Below are 21,699 nucleotides of genomic sequence, written 5' to 3'. Positions count from 1 at the left end.
CTCAGAGTGCGGGATTTCATGCTGGAGAGGGTCTGAGCTAGGGAAGCATTTGTGCAGGGGAATCTGAGCCTGTGACACCCCCCACGTGTGAACAAGCTCCAGCAAGATGGGTGCACACCCTGCACAGACCACATGGTGCTAAATTTGGGGAAATCAGTTTATGGGGGCGATGTTGTGCTAAGGGGTCCCAGCCCCCCCTCCCCCTTTCCCATGAGTGAGTCCTGGGGGAGGGCTCAGCTTCCCTCGCCTGTATTGTCGCTGTCCCCTTCCTCCTCCAGGCTGGGCTGAGTGGTGAGCCCTGATGGCCAGGCCAGCCCCTGCTCATGGGCAAGGCGCTTCCAGCGGGCGTCGTCACTTGGATGGGTGAGGTAGCGCTGCCCCACATGGGTCTCCAGCTCCCGCAGGGCCAGCCAGGTCTGGAAATCCTGGGGGGGATGGAGACCGCTCATCAACAGGTGCTGTGGGGAGTCCAGGCTCCTCCTATCAGGGGTCCACCGTGTACTGAGGAAGGGATCTACAGGGGATGGGGAGAGCTAGGGAGGGGGTTGAGTTAGCCATTTACTGTTGGGAGGGGGGACTGGAGACTGGGGTGAAGCTGGGCAGGGGAGAGCAGGGTGTTGAGTTCTAGGGTGGAGGGAGTTTACGTGGAGTTAGACAGTGCCAGGGGATGGAAGAGGTGTGTTATGGGGTGTGGATTGTGGGACAGAAGGTATCTGCAGGCAGGGATATGGGTGGGGTGAATAGGGATTGAGGGGTGGAGGGAAGGTACCTGCAGCCAGGGGTGGTTCAGCGCCTTGTTCACACTCAGTCGCTTCCTCAGCTTCACCTGCAGCAGCTGGTGGATGAGGCTGACAGCTGGGAGGGAAGGAGGGGGTTACATAGGCCAAGAACTCTCCCCAACTCCTCCCCCCAGGGAGCACAGCCATTGGCTGCCAGAGGCCTGCAACAGCCAAATTTCCTGGAGGTGCCATAGGGCTGCTGCAGGTACATGCAGCCCATGCTCTGGAGGTGCAGGGGCAGTGGGAGGAGTAGTGTGCTGCAAGTGGCATGCCACAGGGGAGCGGAGCAGGGCAGGGCAGGGTGGTGGTGGGGGAAGAGGGTCTCGCCGTCGAGGGAGATGCTGGCCCAGGTCTGCCAGGGGTACATGGCCAGTCTGGAGGTAAGGGGGCAGTGTGATTGGATGCAGGGTGGTGGGGGAGACAGGAGGTCTCCCCCTCAAGGAAGATGTTGACTCGGGTCTGCTGGGAGTACATGAACGCTGCAGTCTGGAGGTGGGGGGGCAGGGTCGGAGTAGGAGGGTCTCACCCTCAAGGGAGATGCTGGCCCAGGTCTGCCGGGGGTACATGAAGGCTGCATTCTTGATCTGATCGTTGACGTCCTCCTCCTCGTTGAAGGGGAAGGTCCCGCTCAGGCTGACGTAGATGATGACGCCCACGGCCCACATGTCCAGGGCACGGTTGTAGCCATGTTGCCGCAGCACTTCGGGCGCCAGGTACGCTGGGGTCCCCACCACTGAGCGCCGGAATGACGACTCCTCAATGATGCGGGCGAAGCCAAAGTCACAGAGCTTCACCTGAGAGGTGAGGGGTTAGCATGAGGGTGGGGAATATGGAGCATTTCCTTGCTAGGGGGCCTGACTCTGCGGGGACCGGCTGGCTTGGGGTAGGGGCCTCTCCCCTCTGGGGGGTGCCAGGTCTGGTCCGGCCCCAGGTTGGTAATAGAGTCTTGGCGGAAAGGGGAAGGGAGAGTGGGTGCAATGGGGCATGAGCTAGGATGGGTGTTCAGGGAGAGGGGGCTAGAGGGATGAGGCGGTAGAACAGGAGGGGCAGGGCTCCAGGGAGGTGGGCTGGGAGGCAGGGCAGGGATTGTCCCACCTGGGGGTAGGGCTCATCCGAGGCCAGCAGCACATTCTCTGGCTTGAGGTCACAGTGCACGATGTTCCGGGTGTGCAGGTGATGCAGGGCAGACAGGATCTGCAAGCACAGCGGGAACGTCACCGGAGGGGGTGGTTACCTGCCAGGTGGGGGGAGTTCCTGACAGGCCCACGCACAGACTGGGTGTGGCATGGGGGCTGTTGCACGCTCACGTGCGCTGGTGAGTGCTGTGTGAACCGCGCCCCAGGCATTGGGGGGCAGTGATGGGATGGTGTGTGTACGTGCACAGTGATGGCGAGGCGCATGCAATGATGTGCGGTGCTGACGCGCATGAGTATACCACGTGCTGAGTGGCGGGAGTGGTGAGCCTGGGTGCGGTAGGCAATGGTGACGGGACCACAGTGGTGGGCACGAAGGGGATGAGCAGCCATGCGGAGCAGTGCATGGGAGCGAATGGCGTGCCACAGGGGAGCAGCATGTTGGGGGGCCAGGACGGGAGCGGTGGGCCGTGGGGGAGCAGTGTGTGGGGGTGTGTACATTTTCACAAGGACTCTGAGTAGTATGCATGCTGTGATCATGGATGGTGCAGCATCATTAACATGCCTGATGGGGACACCTGTGGGGAGCACCAGGCTGGAGGGTTTGCTTGGTCCTCCTTGATCTGCTGTGAGGCCACTGCAGGGCGTGGGGCGGGGAGAGCTGCGGCACCCACCTGGGCAATGAGGAACTTGGCAAGGGGTTCGGGCAGCCGCCCAGTCTCGCTGGACAGGATCATTTCCAGCATGTCGCCACGCAGCCGCTCCATCACCACGAAGAGCCGGGCAGGGCCCTCGAACATGCACTCCAGGTGCACCACGCAGGGGGAGTGCAGGCTCTGGCAGGGGAGAGGATGGAGCTCCCTGAACGGGGATCCTCCGCACCCTGCTCACAGCCCAAGAACCCTCCCCACCACTCAGACCTGCACCTAACCCTGCAGGCCCTTCTCTGGTGCTGGACTGGCTTGGAGCTCCCTCCAGGGGGCAGGGCCCCAACAAAGCCCCCAGTGCACTGGGGGAGGGAGTGCTGCCTGTCCAGCCATTGCCCCGTTTCCCCCACTGGGTCTGGGGGGCAGAGGCAGCTAAACATGTCCATGGAGGAGTCCCCACGTGCCCCCCACCCAAGGGTCCCCTTTTCCACACACCTCTCCTTTCCCACCAGGGTCCTTGTGTTTCCCATCCCCAGGGGCTCACCTGCAGGATAGAGACCTCATTGCGGAACTGATTTTCCTGCCGGGGGGGGAAGCGCAGCTTGTCGATGACTTTGATGGCCACATCCCGGCCAGATTTCCTGTGCTTTCCTGGGGGGCAGGGCAGTGGTATCAGGGCTTGGGGGCAGAGAGGGAGGCAGGGCTGGGGCAGGAGGGGTGTGTGGCAGAACTGGGGGCAGAAGGAGAGGCAGGGCAGGGGCGGGAGGGGTGTGTGGCAGGGCTGGGGCGGGAGGGGGAGGCAGGGCTGGGGGCAGAAGGAGAGGCAGGGCTGGGGCGGGAGGCAGAGGGGGAGGCAGGGCTGGGGCGGGAGGGGTGTGAGGCAGGGCTGGGGGCAGAGGGGGAGGCAGGGCTGGGGCGGGAGGGGTGTGAGGCAGGGCTGGGGGCAGAGGGGGAGGGAGGGGTGTGAGGCAGGGCTGGGGGCGGGAGGGGTGTGAGGCAGGGCTGGGGGCAGAGGGGGAGGCAGGGCTGGGGGCAGAAGGAGAGGCAGGGCTGGGGCGGGAGGCAGAGGGGGAGGCAGGGCTGGGGCGGGAGGGGTGTGAGGCAGGGCTGGGGGCAGAGGGGGAGGGAGGGGTGTGAGGCAGGGCTGGGGGCGGGAGGGGTGTGGGGCAGGGCTGGGGGCAGAGGGGGAGGCAGGGCTGGGGGCGGGAGGGGTGTGGGGCAGGGCTAGGGCGAGAGGGGTGTGGGGCAGGGCTGGGGGCAGAGGGGGAGGCAGGGCTGGGGCGGGAGGGGTGTGTGGCAGGGCTGGGGGCAGAGGGGGAGGCAGGGCTGGAGCGAGAGGGGTGTGTGGCAGGGCTGGGGGCGGGAGGGGGAAGCAGGGCTGGGGGCAGAGGGGGAGGCAGGGCTGGGGCGGGAGGGGTGTGAGGCAGGGCTGGGGGCAGAGGGGGAAGCAGGGCTAGGGGCAGAGGGGGAGGCAGGGCTGGGGCGGGAGGGGTGTGAGTCAGGGCTGGGGGCAGAGGGGGAGGCGGGTGTGAGGCAGGGCTGGGGGCAGAGGGGGAGGCAGGGCTGGGGTGGGAGGGGTGTGTGGCAGAGCTGGGGGCGGGAGGGGTGTGGGGCAGGGCTGGGGGCAGAGGGGGAGGCAGGGCTGGGGCGGGAGGGGTGTGAGGCAGGGCTGGGGGCAGAGGGGGAGGCAGGGCTGGGGCGGGAGGGGTGTGAGGCAGGGCTGGGGGCAGAGGGAGAGGCAGGGCTGCGGCGGGAGGGGTGTGTGGCAGGACTGGGGCAGGAGGGGTGTGGGGCAGGGCTGGGGGCAGAGGGGGAGGCAGGACTGGGGCGGAAGGGGTGTGGGGCAGGGCTGGGGGCAGAGGGGGAGGCAGGGCTGGGGCGGGAGGGGTGTGAGGCAGGGCTGGGGGCAGAGGGAGAGGCAGGGCTGGGGCGGGAGGGGTGTGTGGCAGGGCTGGGGCAGGAGGGGTGTGGGGCAGGGCTGGGGGTAGAGGGGGAGGCAGGGCTGGGGCGGGAGGGGTGTGAGGCAGGGCTGGGGGCAGAGGGGGAGGCAGGGCTGGGGCAGGAGGGTGTGGGGCAGGGCTGGGGCGGGAGGGGTGTGAGTCAGGGCTGGGGGCAGAGGGGGAGGCAGGGCTGGGGCGGGAGGGGTGTGTGGCAGGGCTGGGGGCAGAGAGGGAGGCAGGGCTGGGGCGGGAGGGGTGTGAGGTAGGGCTGGGGGCAGAGGGGGAGGCAGGGCTGGAGTGGGAGGGGTGTGGGGCAGGGCTGGGGGGAGATGTGCACTGGCACACCACAGGTGAGCAGTGGGCAAACCATGCTCCTGGAAGCATGGCAGTGATGGGATGGGCATGGCTACGGCACCTGGAGAGCTGTAGTCCACGTGTTTGCCCCTGGGGGGTGCACATGCAAACAGATCCCAGACTGTGCCCAAGGGGAGGTGGGGGGATCAGCACAGAGGGAGGGGAGCTGTTGAGGGACACAGGAAAGGGGAGCCAGGATGGGAGTTGGGGAGCAGGGGCGGGGGAAGGCACCTACCGCCGTACACCACCCCAAACTGCCCAGCGCCCAGCACCTCGTCAGGGAAGATCTGATAGGAACGGCTGATGTCCTGGGGTGAGGGACAAGGACAGAGTTGGGGGGATTGAGGCATGGTGCCCGCTAGGGGCAAATCCCTGACATACCAGGCCTAATGCTCCCACTACTGCCACCTCGCCACCAACCCTTATGCCTGGCTTCCTCACCCCAACACCAGCCCCCATGTTTGCTCATCCCCTTCCCCGTGCTAGACCATGCACCCCACCACTCCTAGGGTTCCCCAGTGCCACCCTCTCCAACTCACCGTGTCATCTGGGGACTCATAGTCAGAATCTGCAGAGATAAGACACAATGGAGACATGAGAAGACCCTGGCCCAGCTGGGACTGGGACATCCAGACCCACTGCCGTTACCCTGGGAGCAGGAGACAGCTACCTCTCAGACGGCCACTGGGGATGTTTATACAGGGATCCCTCACCTGGTACTGAGATGCAGCTGTCTCGGGGGTATGGCACAGGGGCTGTTGATACAGGGGTTCCTTGCCCAGCACTGAGATGCAGCTGGCACTAGGGTGGGGCACAGGGGCTGTTAACACAGGGGTTCCTTGCCCAACACTGAGGTGTGGCACGAAGGCTGTTAACAGGATTCCTTGCCCAACACTGAGGTCTGGCTGGCTCTGCAGTGCAGCATAGGGGCTGTTGAATCAGGGATGATCCCTTACCCAGCTCTGAGATGCAGCTGGCTCTGGGGTGGGGCTCATGGCTGCCTATAGAGGGATCCCCATGGTACTCACTGGGCTCCTGGACAGAGCCGTCGGGCTCGGGGTTCACAGGCCATAGGGCCTGGCGGATGGCCCTGGCCCAGGCCTTTCCAGCCTCCGCCCTCGCCCAGACCTGCCCTGGCTCCCGCTCACTGCTGTGCTCGCCCACGTAGTACACCAGGGCCTCCGTCACCAGCTCAAAGCAGGGGGGGCTCCCACTGGGGGCCAGGGGTGTCAGCCCCTCCCAGGGGCGGATCTGGAGGATCTCAGACAGCGGCAGCTCCTGCAGGAAGAGCAAGACCATTGGACAGTGGCTGGGCTCCTCTGGGGTGAGGAATCAGGAGGGGGGGTGCCACAGGGAGAGTGCAGGCTGCTTTGGATTTGGGCTCAGGGGAAACAGGGTGCTGTAGGGAATGGGATGCAGCGGAGGGGACGAAGAGCGGACCCCTCACCTTGTAGAACTTGCCTCCGCTCTCACAGTGGAAGAAGCTCAGGCTCTTACTATCCAGCACCCAGAAATGGCGTTTCCTCTGGGGGGGCACAGAGATGTTATTCTGGGGGCTTATGCCCATCCCATCCCAAGGCCCCCCAACCCAAACCTCTGCTGCCCCCCCAACATTGCCCTGAAATGCCTGGCCAATAATCCCCCTCTCCTGCTCTCAGTCCCCACATAACCAGCCCTGGCCAGCCGCAAGCCCCACTCCCTGACACCCTCTCACTCCATGCCCCATCCTGTTACTCTGCCTTGTGATCCTGCCCCCTGCCCATCCATGACCCCTGCCTCCCATTCTCCTCTGACTCCACCCCCCATTCCAGCCTGCCTGAAGCTCCACCCCTGACCCCATATCTCCTGTGGCTCCACCCCGACCCTCCTGTAACCTCACTCTCTGTCTCCACCCTCTGTTCACTCACCATGGGGTCCCTGCTGGTGAAATGCACCATCCATCCCTCCAGCAGGATGGCGCTACGCCGCCTCTTGGTGTGCCGGCAGGACTGCACCACCCGCATCAAGGGGATGTAGCTACTGAAACAGGGGCTGGCGCCAGGAGAGACAGGGACTCAGATGTTGGACTCCCCTGCCCCCAAAGGCACAGCCTTCCACCACCCACCAGGCTCCCTGGGGTCAGGACTCCTGGGTTCTATGCCCATCTCTGGGAGGGGAGTGAGGTCTGGTGGTTAGAGCGGGGATTGGGAACCAGGATTCCTGAGTTCACTGACCCCATGGGAGATCCCCTTCTCCTTCTGTACTATAGAGCAGCAGGCGCTGGGGAACCATGTAGCCCCCACATCCCACCCCACCCACCCATCCTTGGGGGGGTCCCTACCTGAGGCTGGTGTGCATCTCTGCCTCTAGAGTCCCAGGGTTGGGCTCTGTCTCCTCTGTGTCCTCTGCCAGCCCGTGCCCACTGGTGCCCTCCCCATCTGCCTCCCCTTCCACTGGCTCTGGCTTGCTAGATGGGCACTCTGGGCTCTCGCCATCTATGTGGGTGAAGGGAGAGAGTGAGATACCCTGCTTTCTGCAAGGCCAGCAGGGAAAACACGATGGGGGATAGGGACTAGAGCGGGGCCACTGGGCGCCAGGATTTCTGGGTTCTCTGCCTGGCTCTGGGAGCAGAGTGGTGGCTAATGGTTAGAGCAGATGGGCTGGAAGCAGGGGTACAACAAAGAAGGACTCAGGCCACCCCTTGTCCCCTGACTAGAATTGGAAATTGAGCCTGGCTGTCTTGCCAGAGGGGTGACCAGGCCAAATCTGAGAATGTGGTGACCCTGTACCCCTCCTTGACCCTCCCTACCTCTGCAGTGCTACACCCCCAGCCCCCAGGAGGGTGGGAAGATTGGGTCTGGGCTTTTTGTGCTGCCTGTGGCAGAGGAGACACAGAAAGAGGATGGGGTCTGAGGCTCCCAGAACTTCCTGGGCCCTGGTGAGGATGGTGCTCTTCAGCCTGACACCTCTCTGGGTGAGAGCTCAGGGCTGGGAGCAGAGTGGGGTGTGGGGGCAGTGTAAGAGAGTAAGGGCTGGGTATGGGGAATTGGGAGGGGGTGAGCTCAGGGCTGGGTATGGGGGACTGGGAGGGGGCAAGTGCAGGGCTGGGTGGGGTGGGGAGGGAGTGGAGCTGGGGACAGGAGGAGAGTGGGGGGGCGGGCGAGACTAAGCTGGGGGTGAGGCGAGGCAGGGCAGGGAGCGTTCTGGGCCCTCAGGAAAGTGCTGTTTGTGCCCAAGGGGGAATCAGGACTCCTGGGTTCTACCCCTCGCACAGGGAGGGGAATGAGGTGTGGCGCTTCTGGCCCAGACAAGCTTAGAGCAGTGGAGCCCTATTGTTGATTGGACAGGGTCACTGGGTTGTGCCCAATGCATTGTGGGATAGCCATGCGGGGCACTCTCGGAGGGGTCAGGCTTCCCCAGTGGGCAAGCTGAGCAGGGGGCAGAGCTGGGGCTGGGAATGGGGTAGTGCTAGGTATGTTGCCTCCCTGCCCCATGCGGCCCCGTCCTTACCTGCTGTGCCAGGGGCCAGGCCCTCCCCCACGCACTCTTCCGGCACGAACTGCTCGCAGCGCTTGTGGCAGTTGAATTTACAGTCTGTGGGGGGAGAGGAGAGAGGCTGAGGGCTGGGACAGGGTGGGGCAGCGGGCCAGCTGGGATCCAGCTCTCCCCCTTTCCTGCTGGGGTCCCTGGAGCAGTGTGGCTGGGTGCTACCTCCAACTGCGACAAAGGGGGTAGCTCCCTCCTCAGAGCAATTGGCTCAGGCTCTTTGCAGACTCAGGCAGTGTTGCTGCATTGGTTACAGCAAGGGCAGCTCCTCCCTTTTATCTCTGTTCCCTGAATCCCCCCCACTTCTCCCTTTGTACCCGTGATGTAGGTTCCCCTGCCGTGTGTGACTGTTTCTGCTGGTTCCCTGTCAGCCCCAGAAGGATGGGGAGAAGCCACGGAGACCGTGACTCCCAGCTGTCTGTACAGGGTTCTCTTGATAAGTGGCCCCTGCAGGGCAGGGAGGCTTCACTGGGTCAACAGACGGCCGTCAAAGGGGACACCTCCCTGGGGTGGTTGCTTGGACATGCCATCAGAAGGAGCTTCAGTGCTGAAAGGGGAAGCAATGGGGGCACAGCTCGAAGCTGGGTTGCCGGGTTCTGTACCACTACACCCCAGTGGGGCCACAGTGACTCTGAGGTCAATCCCAGCAGCATCCCAGTCCTGGCAGGGTCCCAGCCCGGGGTCAGCCCTTTACCCCAGTCCTCTGCATGGTCCCAGCTGCTGGTACCTTTGCACTGCAACCCCTGGCGGAAGAGCCCCTTGAGCAGGCGCTTGCAGTGTTGGCACACGGTGGGCCGGGTGTACGAGTGGACCTGGAAGGTGTGTGGCACCTTGACCCGGTTCAGATCCATCCAGTCCTTCCAGAGTGGGCGGCCAATCAGCACAGGACCCTGTGTCTGCTGGCCCCACTTCCAGTGACTGATCTGCAGGGGAACCAGAGTCCATGTTAGACTGTGGTGAGTGTCCCCACCCTCCTCCCAACTCCGCACTGTCACTGTCCCTCACTGCACCCCACTTTCCAGGGGCCCAGCCAAGTTGCCAGCCATCCCCAATTCTGATTTATCCTGGGTCTCTGCCTGGCCTTCCCCATCCTATCCAGCCACCACTGCAGGGGGTTAGCAGCCAGGATTCCTCTGGGAGAGGAGTGGGTGTAGTGGCTAGAGCAGACATCGTATTCCTTTGCAGGGTGTATCCATCGCCTCTGAAGTCCTTGACCTTCCCAACACCCAAGAGCCGTCACCCTCTGGAATACTTCCCCCGGCTGTGTGGGTCCCAGCTCCTACCTCCTCCAGGCTGCCCCCCACAGTCTGGCCAAGGCCAGGGGTCTTGGGGCTGGTGGTAGCACCCAGTGAGCGACTGGCCAGCTGGCTCCTCCTCACACCGCGGCAGTTGTTGGGGATCTTGAAGGCACAGCGCTTGTGATAATTCAGCCCACAGCCTGGTGGGAGGGGAGAGTGAGGACTGGGCCCCATGCCAGGCCTGGAATGGGGGGAGCTGGGTCCCCTGGTCATGGAGGTGGGAGCTCCAGAGGGGCTCCAGGAGATTGGGCAGGCCTGGAAGGAGGGGGCTACTGGTGTGCAAAGGGCTGAGGAATTCAGCCAGGCCTGGGGAGAGGGGTGCCAAAGGGACCCAGGAGATCTGAAGGGAACATTGTCTGCCCAGTGGGACCCAGGGGATCGGGCCAGGTGCAGAGATGGGGGTATGGGCACCAGAGGGACCCAGGAAGCGGGAGAGGGTTGGGTCAGGCAACTGGGTCAGTCCCAGGGCGGGGACGGGAAGGGGTGGACACGGATTGCTCCATACCTTGACACTTTAACCCTTGGCGCACCAGCCCCCAGAGCATCTCCCCACAGTAGTCGCAGAAGGCCGGGGCCTTGTAGGAGTGAACAAGCAGCACATGGGGCCGGATAGTGAAATCCAAAGAAACTGAGGCTGTGGGGAGAGAGAAGAATGAGGAGGGGGTGGGTTTGGTAGGGAGCATGGGAGTCCAGGGCCTGCCCCTCTGTGGGCCGCTGGCTCCAATCTGCCCCTATGGCACGGGGACTGGCTGGGTGGGATGGGGGAATGGGACAAGGGGCCTTTCCTCTCTAGGGAGCGCCAGTTCTGATCTGCCCCAGGATGGGAGACTGGCTGGCTAACATGGGGCAGGGAGGGGAAGCTGAGGTCTTTCCCCTCCAGGCCCTGTTTGGCATCCACAGGCTCTGGTGCCCCAGGACTGTCTCACCCGACAGCACGACCTCAATCAGGTCCCCAGGGCGCACCACACCGTCTGGCCCCAAGTGCTCCAGCACATTCTCTGACGCGGTGTCGTGCCGGAACAGCATGATCTTCTCTGACACTCCCAGGAAGCCGTACTCAGGGAACTAGGAGAGAGATGGTATTAGAACCCAGGCCTCCTGGGCCCCCCTGGCCTGCACTAACCATTAGATCCCACTCCCCTTCCTGAGCCAGGCATAGAACTCAGAAGTCATGGCCTCTTTCTGGGGAATTATGGGGGACACAGACAGTAACCTTCCCCCGACCCCACTGCCCCAGCCTGCTCTCAGCTGGTAAAGGTTGGCCTGTGAGCTCACATTAGCGCCTCCCCGCAGGGGAAGATGGGACTGGAATAGGCCTGGTTATTATAGACATGAAATCTTCACTCTAGCTCCAGGTTTTGCTGCTCCCAGGCTGCGGGCTCCAGCTCTTCCCAGCACCATTCCCTGGCTGGGCAATCACCCACGCCCAAAACTTTCACAGAGTCCGGAGCCTGCCAGGGCTTGTGACACATTGGGAGAGGGAGGGGAGCACAGATAGAGTCCCACCGCTAACACCAGCCTCCTGGATTCCTGTAGCACAGGGGTTCTCAAACTGGGGGTCGGGACTCCTCAGGAGGTCGCGAGGTTATTACATGAGGGGTTGCGAACTGCCAGCCTCCACCCCAAACCCTGCTTTGCCTCCAGCATTTATAGTAGTGTTAAATATATTTAAAAGTGTTGTTCATTTATAAGGGGGTGGGGGTTGCACTCAGAGGCTTGGTATGTGAAAGGGGTCACCAGTACAAAAGTTTGAGAACCACTGCTGTAGCACGTCTTGAATGCTTGCATTGTTGCAGAAATGCTGTGTGTTCTCACTGGAACTGCACTGAGCTAAAATGCAGCTGCTTCTGGGGTGGGACATGGGGTTGTTTATACAGGGATCCTTCACCCAGCATCAAGATGCAGACCCTTCTGGGGTGGGGTGCAGGAGCTGTTTATACAAGGATCCCTTGCTTGGCACTGAGATGCAGCTGCCTCTAGGGTGGGGTGCAGTGGCTGTTTAAACAAGGCTCCTTTGCCTGGTGCTGAGATGCAGCCACTTCTGGAGTGGGACATGGTGGCTGTGTACACAAGCCTTCTGCGCCTGGTGCTGAGAGGCAGCTGCTTCTGGGCTGGGCTGCATGGGGTGTTTATACAGGGATCCCTTGCCTGGCGCTGAGATCCAGTCACCTCTGGGGTGGAGCGCGGGGGGCTGTTTGTACAGGGCTAGTTGTATGAGACTCCCCGCTCCCTGCAGACAGACAAGCCCACCGCTGCAATGCCATGAGTGAGCACGGAGCGGAAACGAGCTGCTCTGCTGGTTTCCTCTGTCACTTGCTCGGTGCAGGGGGACTGGGCAGCCGGGGAGGGGGCAGGCCCTCAGAGTGCAGGTAGGAAGCACAGGGCCCTGCTGACCCCAGCCGCAGCGGAAAGATTGACTCAGCATGGCTGCTGCAGCACCCCCCCACACACACCCAAGTGCTCCCTGTGCTGTCCTGAGATGGAAACTGGCGGGGAGGGGGCAGGGGGCAAAGGAAATGCGGGGGAGCCAGGGAACCTTTGAATAGCCACCCTCCTGTGAATGAGAGAGCGCAGGTCCACAGCAGAGGGGCAGACACACCCCCATACTCCATAATATTAAGGGTGTCCCCTCTTTGGACCTGGCCCAGGGCTCTATATCTCCCAGTCATCTGACACTTGGGTCACATCATCTTACCCCGACCTCGAATCCTGTCTGCAGGTCTCCTGGTAAGATCAGGCCCCTTGACCCATCCCATGTGCCCCCCCTGCTCCCCTAAGGGTGCTGTCCAAGGGCTCTGAATGCCATGAGGTTCCCCAGGGAGCAAGCCCCCTGAAGCCTGGCAGCCCAGCAACTCCCATCTGCCACCCTAACTCTGGGACACCGCAGTCTCCAGCCCAGTGTTTCCCCCAGGCTGTGCCTCATTTAATCTGTTTTAGGAGAACAGCAAATCAATCTCCAGGCATCAAGAAGGGAGGAGGAATAGTGGTTAGAGGAGGGGAGAGCAGGATGCCTGGGGTCTATTCATAGCTCAGGGAGGGGAGTGAAGTCTAGTGGTTAGAACAGGAGAGGTACTGGAAGGTAGGACTCTTCGATTCTATTCCTAGCTGAGGCAGGGGAGTGAAGTCTAGTGGTTAGAGTATGCCGGGTGGAAGCCAGGACTCTCAGGTTCTGTCCCCGGCTCTGGGAGGGGAGTGGGGACTCACGGTTAGAGCAGCTGGGGCTGGAAGTCAGGACATTGCTGGGTTCCGCAGCTGCTCCCCTACATTCCAAGCACTAGTCAGACTTTGAGCAAACTCCCCTGGTGTCTCCGTGACCCACCATTGGCATCTGGGCACAACCTCTGGGATTCCTTCTGGGGACCCCTCCCATCCCCGCACCCTGGATCCTGGCCCTTTCGCCCGTGCTCCCCTTCTCGACACTCCTCCAGCTTAGCCCCATTACCTTCCTCTCCACCAGCTCCACTGCCAGGTGCCGCAGGTGCTCATAACGCAGCTCCTCTGGGGGCAGCATGTATGACTCTCGGGACAGCCCAGTCTGCAGGCGCACAGATACTGTGCCCAGGGGCTGGCACTCCAGAGCCATGGGCAGCACCGGGTGCCCGGGAAAGCTGGGTCTTGTGCTGGATCCAACTCCTGAGGGTCTCACGTGGGGATGGGGCAGGAGGCAGGAGAGAAAGGGGTCCCTTCTCGTTCCCCCCCCACAGTCCCCACACTGGCTCCCTGCACCGCCTGTCCCCACGGCTTCTCTGAGCTGCAGGAAATGCAGTGTTAACTCTCTGCTCCCCAACGGACAGAGCTGTCTGCTGATAATGATGGGTGCAGGCAGCGCAGCCTGGTGGGTTAGTGCATGGGGTGGAGAGCCAGGCCTCCAGGGTTCTGTCTTCAGCTGTGGGAGGGGAGAGGTGTCTAGTGGATTAGATGGGGCGGGAGGAACCAGGACTCCTGGGTCCTATTCGCATCTTTGCTAGTATTAATAACTGCATTTCTATGGTGTTCCCCCATCAAAGCAACACCCGGATGGTAATGAATTACCCCAAGTTTGGTTCCTGGTGAAGGGAGCTTACAGGGTGAGATGGAAGTGCTGGACATGATGGGTCACCTCTCAGCTGTCATCTAACTCAGTGGTTCTCAGCCAGGGGTATGCATACTCCTGGGGGTACGCCGAGGTCTTCCAGGGGGGTACATCAGCTCATCTAGATATTTGCCTGGTTTTGCAACAGGCTACATAAAAAGCACTAGCAAAGTCAGTACAAACTAAAATTTCATACAGACAATGACTTGTTTATACTGGTCTATATACTATCCACTGAAATGTAAGTACAATATTTATATTCCAATGGATTCATTTTATAATATGGTAAAAATGTAAAAGTCAGCAATTTCTCAGTAACAATGAGCTGTGAAACTTTTGTATTTGTATGTCTGGTTTTGTAAGCAACCAGTTTTTAAGTGAGGTGAAACTTGGGGGTACGCAAGACAAATCAGATTCCGGAAAGGGGTACAGTAGTCTGGAAAGGTTGAGACCCACTGATCTAACTCAGCCCCAATGACTTTCATTCATTGCACTAATGTAGGGTCCCTGTCTGATCCCCTTGACTCCTGGCGTCAGTCGAGAGTCACCCATTGACTGCAGTGGGTCAGGGACCAATTCTATTCTCAGATCCCCTGGGTGAAACTGGAGTCACCCCCTCCCCAAGCGGCATCGGAGCCAGCTCCTGCTCTCCACACCCTCAGCTGGATCTGTCAGGAGTGAGGGGCCTGCAGAGCCACAGGGGCAATGGGTGGGGACAATGGGGTTGGGCTGGAGCTGTCCTGCTCGGACCCAGGTTCGGTTCTCTGGGTGAACAGCATAGGCCAGAGCTCCCAGTACAGTCCAGATTCAGGAGGGAGGGGTTAGGAAACCTTCATCACAGCTGGGGGTGGGGAGGGGAAGTGAAAGCACCAGGGGCTGCAATTGCAGCAGGCCAGGGAGCTGTGATAGTGCTCCCCCTCCTGCTCTACACTCCTCCTGGCCCCCACCCCACTCCCACTCTGCAGACTCCCTGCCCTCCACCTCCACACAGACACCTTCCCCATCCTCACCCTCACCTTTGGCCCTGACACAGAGTCCTCCCCAGACAGTCCTCCCCATAGGCCCTACTCCTGCCTGCTCCACCCTTTCACAGTACCCCTACCCCCCTCCACCTCCTACTCTGCACCCCCCACAGACACTCCCCCCGCCCCGACTCCTCCCTACACCCGTAGGCCTCACCTTGCCCTGCCCCCCTAACCATGCTCTGTCCCCCAGCTTCTTCCTGGGGCCCAACCCAGGCTCCCTCCATACTGCTAAGCCCCATCCTGTCCCTAAAGGGAGCCCTCCTAGGCCCCCTGCGCTGTCCCCTCCCCGCACCGTGGTGTTTAGGAGTCACCACAGTGACGGCATTACAAAGGCGGGGAGCTCTGATCTGGAACCTCCAGGTCCCCGGGGTTCTGGGGCCACCAGGGAAGTCAGTCTGGAACGTGGGCTTGGCTGGGGTCACAAAAGAAGGAGGGAGGGCCATTTGGGGTTCACTGAGGGAATTGGGTTGCAGGGTCCCAGTCAGGGAGAGTTGGGGCACACATACACCATGGACTACCTGACCGTGCCTGTTGTGTCCAACTCCCAGATGGAGAAGTCTCCGTACAAGGAGGAGATGCCCCCTGTCTTCCAGGCCTCCTTGCATGCCACCTCGGCCTCCTCCCACCCCCCAAAGATATTGAAAGGTAACGGGGTGCTCCCTGGACACCCCATCCCCCCACGCCTCTGCACATGCCCCCACCCCAGCTCCCAACCCCCCACTGCCCAACACCTCCCCAACAAGAGCCAAAGGTAAGATGGGGCTCCTCCCGCCATCCTGCAACTCCCCCTCACCCGCAAACACCCCATACTCCCCCCCTGCCCCAGGACCCAGCACCACTGCCGGAGGAGAGCCAGAGGGAACATGGAGCCTTACCCCACCCCAAGCTCCGCACAGACTGCACCTGTCCCCTACACAGCCCCCCAAATAACCCACAGCCCGCCCTGCCCACCCTCCCATAACTATGATTTGTCCTGTTCCTTCCCTATCATGGCTGATCCGTGGCATCTGTGCCCAGGGAAGCAGGACCACCGGCAGGGGCGGAAGTGGAGGGGCACCATGGTCCTGCTGTGCCTGGTGTGGAAGAAGACCGTGTCCTGGCTGCTGACCCTGCGGGCTATCATCCACAAGCTCACTCAGCTACTGGCCTTCGAAATCTTCATCATCAGCATGGTTGGCATCCACACAGCAGTACTGGTGGCGCAAACCTTCGCCGTAGTGCAGGTCCGCGGAGGTAAGACTGCCCCTGCCCTGGCCTGGCCTGGCCTGGCCATGGGAGTCATCTCATTCCCCTCCCCATATCCCAGCCATGGGGATCACCCCCCAGCCTTGGCCTGGCCATGGGAATCATCCCATTACCCAACCCCACCATCCCAGCTATGGGGATTGTGCCCCCCCTTGTCTGGCCATGGGGATCATCCCATTTCCCCTTCCCCATCCCAGCCATGGGGATAGCCCCATTGCTCCCGCATCTCAGCTATGGGGATTGACCACTCCCATCCTGCCCCTGCCCCAGTCACAGGCTTGGCCTATTTCTCTCTGCCCACCCTGGGACATCCCAGTTCCCACTCACCCAGCCAGTGGTCTCCCCAGTGCCCCCTGCTAACCTAAGAGATGCTGCCCACCCCCCCGAGGTCGCCCCATTTCCCCTTCCAAGCAGGTGGGTGGTGCATCCATCTCACCTCAGGGACTAGCTCATGGTTATTCTGAGTATTATGGTAGTGCCTAGTGACCTGGGTAAGACCAGGGCACCTGTTGTGCTGGGCGCTGCATAGACTCATGGTGAATGACAATCCGTGCACTGAAGAGCTCAGAGTCTGAATGGACACGGGGAAACTGAGGCATCAAGTGGGAGGACGTTGCCCCAGGTCACACAGGAGGTCAATAGCACAGCTGGGAATAGAACCCAGCACTTGTGGCTCCCAGCATCCCTGCTCTAACCACTAGGAACCCCTCTCCCCAGAGACAGAGATAGAACCCAGGAGTTCTGGCTCCCATACCCACTAAGCCATGCTGTCTGCATTCAGGAAGGGGCTGAGTCCAGCATGTGGGTGTCCATTGCCACACAGGGTGTGTTCTCTAGGCCGGGTGTGGATGGCGAGGACAGTATGGCCTAGTGGGTACATGCCCTCACACCAGCCCCCTCACCCCATCAGAGTGGTTCTTCTCCGCCATGGACGTCGTCTTCCTGTGCGTGTACGTGCTGGAGGCACTGCTGAAACTCATCGCCCTGGACCTTGACTACTTCCGCGATCCCTGGAACGACATTGGTGGGTCACCATGGGAGGGGACCGAGGCAATCCTGGCAGGGAGGTGGGGCAGAGAGATTCCCTGGGGCTGGGGTTCACGGGAGGATGAGACAAGCCACCTCGGGGTGGCCTCGGGGTCAGGGCAATGGGGCAAGAGAGGGGCGAGTGCCTGGGATGGGGCGGTGTGTGCCTGCAGGGGAAGCGGGTGTTGGGGGGCTGCAGTGGTGCCCCCTCTCCTCAATGCTGGTGCCCCCTCCTCACAGATTTTTTCATCATGATCATGATGGTGCTGGACTTCGTGCTGCCGCTCCTCATCTATCCGGGCCACACCACCCACGGCAACGCTGTCAGCCTCTTACGTGTGCTCCGCGTCTTCAAGGGTGTCCGGGCCGTGCGGATCCTGAGGCTGCTGCTCACCCTACGGTCAGTGCCTGGCGGGCATGGGGGATAGAGGGAGCAAAGTGCCGGGCAATGGAGCTGGGGCCCTGCTGGGGCCCTGGGTGCTGTACTTTTGCTATGACCCCTGCCTTCTCCCTGCTCGCCAAGGGCTGTCCCGGATGTGACACCTGGATGCCCCCTTGCTCTTTCCCTGCCTCTCTGGGTGGCCTTCCCTGCTGTGCCTTCCTGGGTGCCCCTTTGCTCCCTGCCCCTGTGTGCTCTGCCACCTGGGCTTCTCCCTGTCCCCCAGGTGCTGTGCCCCTGCCCTGTGCTGCCACACCCCTGCTGACCCCAGTGCCATCCCTGTCCCCCTTGGGAACCTCACTCTTCCCTCCCCACATGCCCTGGGACACCCCCCATGAGTGGGTTCTTTTCTGGCCAGTGCCCCATCCACAGCAGATCTCATGGGTCTCTGGGGCTCCTGCAGCCCTGAGGCCCCCCACAAAGCCCCTGTCTCTGCCCCCAGGGTGCTGGAGAACCTGCAGGAGCTGACAAGCACGTTCGCACTGTCCGGCCCGTCCATTGGGGCCATCCTGCTGCTGATGTTCACATGCCTCTGTATCCTGCCGTGGGGCGGGGGCTCTGTCCTTTCCCACAGTGAGATAGATGGGGGGTGCTATGGAATGAGAGGGGGTGTAGTAGGGACTCTCTCCCCTGTGGGGTGGGGGACGCAGCAGGGGCTCTCTCCCTGTCGGATCAGGGTGCAGTGGGGGCTCTCTTCCTGGGGGTACCTGACACTTCCCAGGGCTGGGAGGCACCTCACCACCACCTGCCCTTAGTATGAAGCAACCTTGTCTGTGCCTACTATAGATCAGCTGCCTCAACCCACCAGCCTCTGGCAACACCAGCCCAGCCTTCCAGGCCCCCCCAACCCCGCTCTCTCTGTCCAGGTCATGACAGCCACACCCCAGGCCCGAGTGCTCGGAGCATGTCCTTCAGCATCTAGCCCTTTAGCCACCGGACGCTCCCAGCCTCCCCAGGCTTACTGCTCCCAAAGGAGCCGTACAAAGCAGCTGGTAAGGCAGCTCAGGCCCATCCCTTTGCCTGGCACCACAGCACCTGCATTTATAGGGAAAACAATAAGTGTATTGTCCGAGAACAAAGACTCCAGTGACATACTGGAAGCAAATGGTGACACACAAAATAAAATCGTTGCCTACTTTCTAGCACCTCAGCTTAACTCTCCAGGCATCCTCCTGTTGAAAGAGCCTGCTGTCACCCAAAGGTCACTCCAGCATGTTCCATCAAGCCTGGCTGAGATCCCACATTCATGAAGCAAACCTACTGTCCCTTCCCTTCCTAGGTAGGGATTCCTGCCTGTCTTCTCTGCCCCTCAACTATAGTCAAGTCAAACCTTTGAAGTGTATCTCGAGGCAAGGTCTCTCCTCCCTCCCCCCCATTTCTCTTCCTTAGTGTCTTTCTGAAGTTCTTACATGCCTTCATTTGCAGTCAGCTCAGACTGATGCTAGGCAACCCCTTGTGAAGGAGACAGTACACATGTAGACAGATCCATGGCTAACTGGCCCTTGTCTGACAGGAAACCTTTATCTACACTTACTGGTGGCCCACCCCCCCCAGCCACAGCTGTCAGACCATATTGTCAGTGCAGGTACAGAACTCCTTACACAGCATCCGCCACACGTGCCTTTTGTGATGGTAGCGGTGTGACACTGGCTTGTATCTGAGACCTCAAGTGACGTTCTTTGGTGAACTAGACAGCTCATGTCAGACTCAGCCAGTTCCTGTAACCCCTCTGCACTCCCCTCCCCAGGTAGCATTGGGAGGTCCTTCGTTCACAGGACTGTTGCTCCTTACCCCCCACCCCTCCAGTCATGTTCTCAGTGGTGCTGCATGACCTGTTCCAGAAGTCTAACCCCGATCACTTCGGGGAGCTCTTCGACACCATCTTCACCCTCTTCCAGCTCTTCACGCTAGACGACTGGTCCTTAATCTACCTGGACTGCGTCCAAGTGGGTGAGAAACCTTCCCCACCACCACAGGGCAGGACCCTGGGGTTCTATCCCCATGCTGGGAGGGTAGTGGGGTCTTAGTACTTAGAGCGTGGGGGACAAGGGGCTGGGAGCCAGGACTCCTGGGTTCTAGCACCAGTTCTGGGAGAGGAGTGGGATCTATTGGGTTATAGCAGGAGGGGCTGGGAACCAGGACCCCTGGGTTCTTTTCCTGACACTGCTCCATTCCCAATAGAAGCTCACCCTTCCCTTTGCAGGTGCCTCATACATTATATACTTCCTGATGGCCTACATCCTCATCGAGTACTTCACCTTCCTCAAGTGAGTCCAGCCCCTTTACCACACTGGTCCTCCCCTGCCCCCAGCTCCCCATCCTCCTTCCATATCCCTATGCCTCTCCCCACACCTCCTTCCCCCTGGCACTTAGCCCCTGGAGAGGGAAATGGCCCCATATCCCCCTGCTTGAGCCAGCCAGTTCCCACACCTGGGGGCCTGATCAGAGCTGGTGTCCCTTAGAGGGGAAAGAACCCATTGTCCCAGCCCTATCCCACACCCCTCTCTCTCTCTCTCTCAGCCTGGTCATCGCTGTCCTGGTGGACAATTTCCAGTTGACCCTGATCAAGCGCAAAGAGCTACAGAAGCAGAAGGTGCCTCTCCCCACACCCTAAGGAATGGGGGAAGTAGGCATGGGAGGGAGTTGTCTCAGCTGCCCAGCTACCCCAGCCTGGGAAGGGAGTGGGCTCTAGTGGGTTACAGCAGGGGTGTGGGTCTGGGAGCTAGGACTCCTGGGTTCTATTCCCAGCTCTGGGAGGGCAATGTTATCTAGTGGTTAGAGTGGGGTGAGCTGGGGGGCAGGCTTCCTAGGTTCTATCCCTGGCTCTGGGGGAAGAGTGGTATCTAGTGCTTAGAGTGGGGGCGGCAGAAGTCAGGGCTCCTGGGTCCTCTTCCTGGTTCTGTCCCTGACTCCCTTCATGCCTGAGTTTCCCCTATTGAAACAAGGGTACAATGGGCTTTTCCCCCTGTTGGGTCCATGTTTAATGCTGGGGTTGTTCCTCTCCCCCACTTGCATTACAGACTCTGCTGGAGCAGAAGGAGAGCAGCATAGAAGATATTGTATCAGGCAAGCCAGCTCAGGGTAAGCTCCCCTCCCTCTAGCTCTGGCTGGTGGGGACAGTTCAAAGGGACAGTATGAACCCCTTTCCTCTGGGTTGCTTAGGGAGTGGGGGATACCGGGTTGGATGGGCCCCTGGATACCAGGCTAGACTCCCAAGTGCCTGCACTGAGGGGAATCCCCTCTAGGGGGCTGTCTCTGTAATGCATTCAGCCCCCAGACACTGTGGGGCAAGGGGGTTCCAGGCCATTGTTGGGATCCAGCAAACTCATCTCACCCACACGCCACCCCCTGCTGTGGGTTGTTGGCAGTGGTGAGGTTCTCCTCCCTGGGGCGGGTGGGGGCTGGTGTCCTGCTGCCTGGCTGGAGTCTCACAGACATCTCTCTCTGTCCCCACACAGAGGGACACATGAAGCCGGAGGATGATGAAGCCTTCCTGGATCAGTTCATCAAGCACATGGATGGCAGCGAGAGGTAAGGGGGCCTCATGGCACAGCCTCTCCCCTCCATCCCATGTGGAAGTAGCCAACATGGGGCATGTCAGAGTGGGGTAATGGGCCCTTCCAGCTCCTCTCTCCCTTCAGATCCACGGGCCCATCCGGTTTGGAACCTCCCCCCCGCAATCCATGGGCCCATCGGCCTGGTATCTGTCCCCCACCATCAGATCCATGGGCCCATCCAGCCTGGTATCACCCAACACAGATCAGTTCCAGGGGTGCATGTACCCAGAGGGGCCCTGGCAGGAGAGGACACCTTAGGAAAGCAGGCTCTGATCCCAGGGAAGTCACTGTGCCCCATTCCAACAGGGAGAAGCAGCTGCTCTACACCTACCTGCAGCTGATGGCATCAGTTGAGCACCTCCAGCAGCAGTTCCGCTCCCAGGCCGCCACCACTGACAAGATTGTCGACAGCTTCTTCGAGGTGGGGGATACTGGCACCTGGCGCAGGGAAAGGCTGAATGGACCCAGGGCAGGGTATACCAGGCTGGATGGGCCCATGCGCTGAGCCAGGGTGGCTGGAGGGGGGATACTGGGCTGGATGGGCCCAGGGGTCTGACCCAGGATGGCAGGAAGGGGAACACCGGGTGGGATAGACCCATGGGTCTGATTCAGAGTAGCAGGGAAGGGGCAGGATACTGCGTATGATGGACCCACCGCTA

The 21,699-nt window shown here is 61.1% G+C and overlaps 2 protein-coding genes and 1 long non-coding RNA gene across 5 annotated transcripts in view; 2 read left to right on the top strand and 1 right to left on the bottom strand.

The window, feature by feature from the left end:
* Nucleotides 1–12: 12 nt before the first annotated feature.
* LOC311524447 (serine/threonine-protein kinase D3-like) lies at nt 13–13,949 on the bottom strand. Of its 3 annotated transcripts, none has more exons than XM_084635559.1 (18): nt 13,119–13,949; nt 10,603–10,741; nt 10,182–10,310; nt 9,662–9,816; nt 9,106–9,301; nt 8,343–8,426; nt 7,174–7,327; nt 6,761–6,884; nt 6,301–6,378; nt 5,882–6,131; nt 5,393–5,421; nt 5,089–5,161; nt 3,104–3,210; nt 2,587–2,748; nt 1,875–1,973; nt 1,306–1,573; nt 770–855; nt 13–425 (listed from the first exon to the last, which is right to left on the bottom strand). In XM_084635559.1, the coding sequence occupies exons 1-18, from the start codon at nt 13,257–13,259 to the stop codon at nt 234–236; spliced, it is 2,466 nt and encodes an 821-aa protein (XP_084491685.1). In that variant the 5' UTR covers nt 13,260–13,949; the 3' UTR covers nt 13–233. The 3 variants fall into 3 exon arrangements, with proteins under 3 accessions (XP_084491685.1, XP_084491683.1, XP_084491684.1); XM_084635557.1 differs by having other exon boundaries at nt 13,709–13,949; XM_084635558.1 differs by lacking the exon at nt 6,301–6,378 and having other exon boundaries at nt 13,709–13,949.
* Nucleotides 13,950–16,945: 2,996 nt separating this feature from the next.
* LOC311524448 lies at nt 16,946–17,636 on the top strand. The gene is made up of 2 exons (XR_014712560.1): nt 16,946–17,042; nt 17,285–17,636. It is a non-coding gene; the product is annotated as an uncharacterized lncRNA (long non-coding RNA).
* Nucleotides 17,637–19,711: 2,075 nt separating this feature from the next.
* Nucleotides 19,712–21,699, top strand: part of ACTN3 (actinin alpha 3) — a 41,691-nt gene continuing 39,703 nt past the window's right edge. The window contains exons 1-4 of the mRNA XM_084635555.1: nt 19,712–19,750; nt 20,504–20,564; nt 20,942–21,014; nt 21,347–21,461. Of these exons, the coding sequence (XP_084491681.1) occupies nt 20,950–21,014; nt 21,347–21,461 (180 nt within the window). The 5' untranslated portion in view covers nt 19,712–19,750; nt 20,504–20,564; nt 20,942–20,949. The remainder of the gene's footprint in view (nt 19,751–20,503; nt 20,565–20,941; nt 21,015–21,346; nt 21,462–21,699) is intronic.

Source organism: Lepidochelys olivacea (genome assembly GCF_965140295.1).
Source record: "Lepidochelys olivacea isolate rLepOli2 genome assembly, chromosome: 7".
Classification (NCBI taxonomy): domain Eukaryota; kingdom Metazoa; phylum Chordata; order Testudines; family Cheloniidae; genus Lepidochelys; species Lepidochelys olivacea.
Note: the sequence above shows the minus strand (reverse complement) of the source record. Positions and strands in the feature narration are given on the sequence as shown.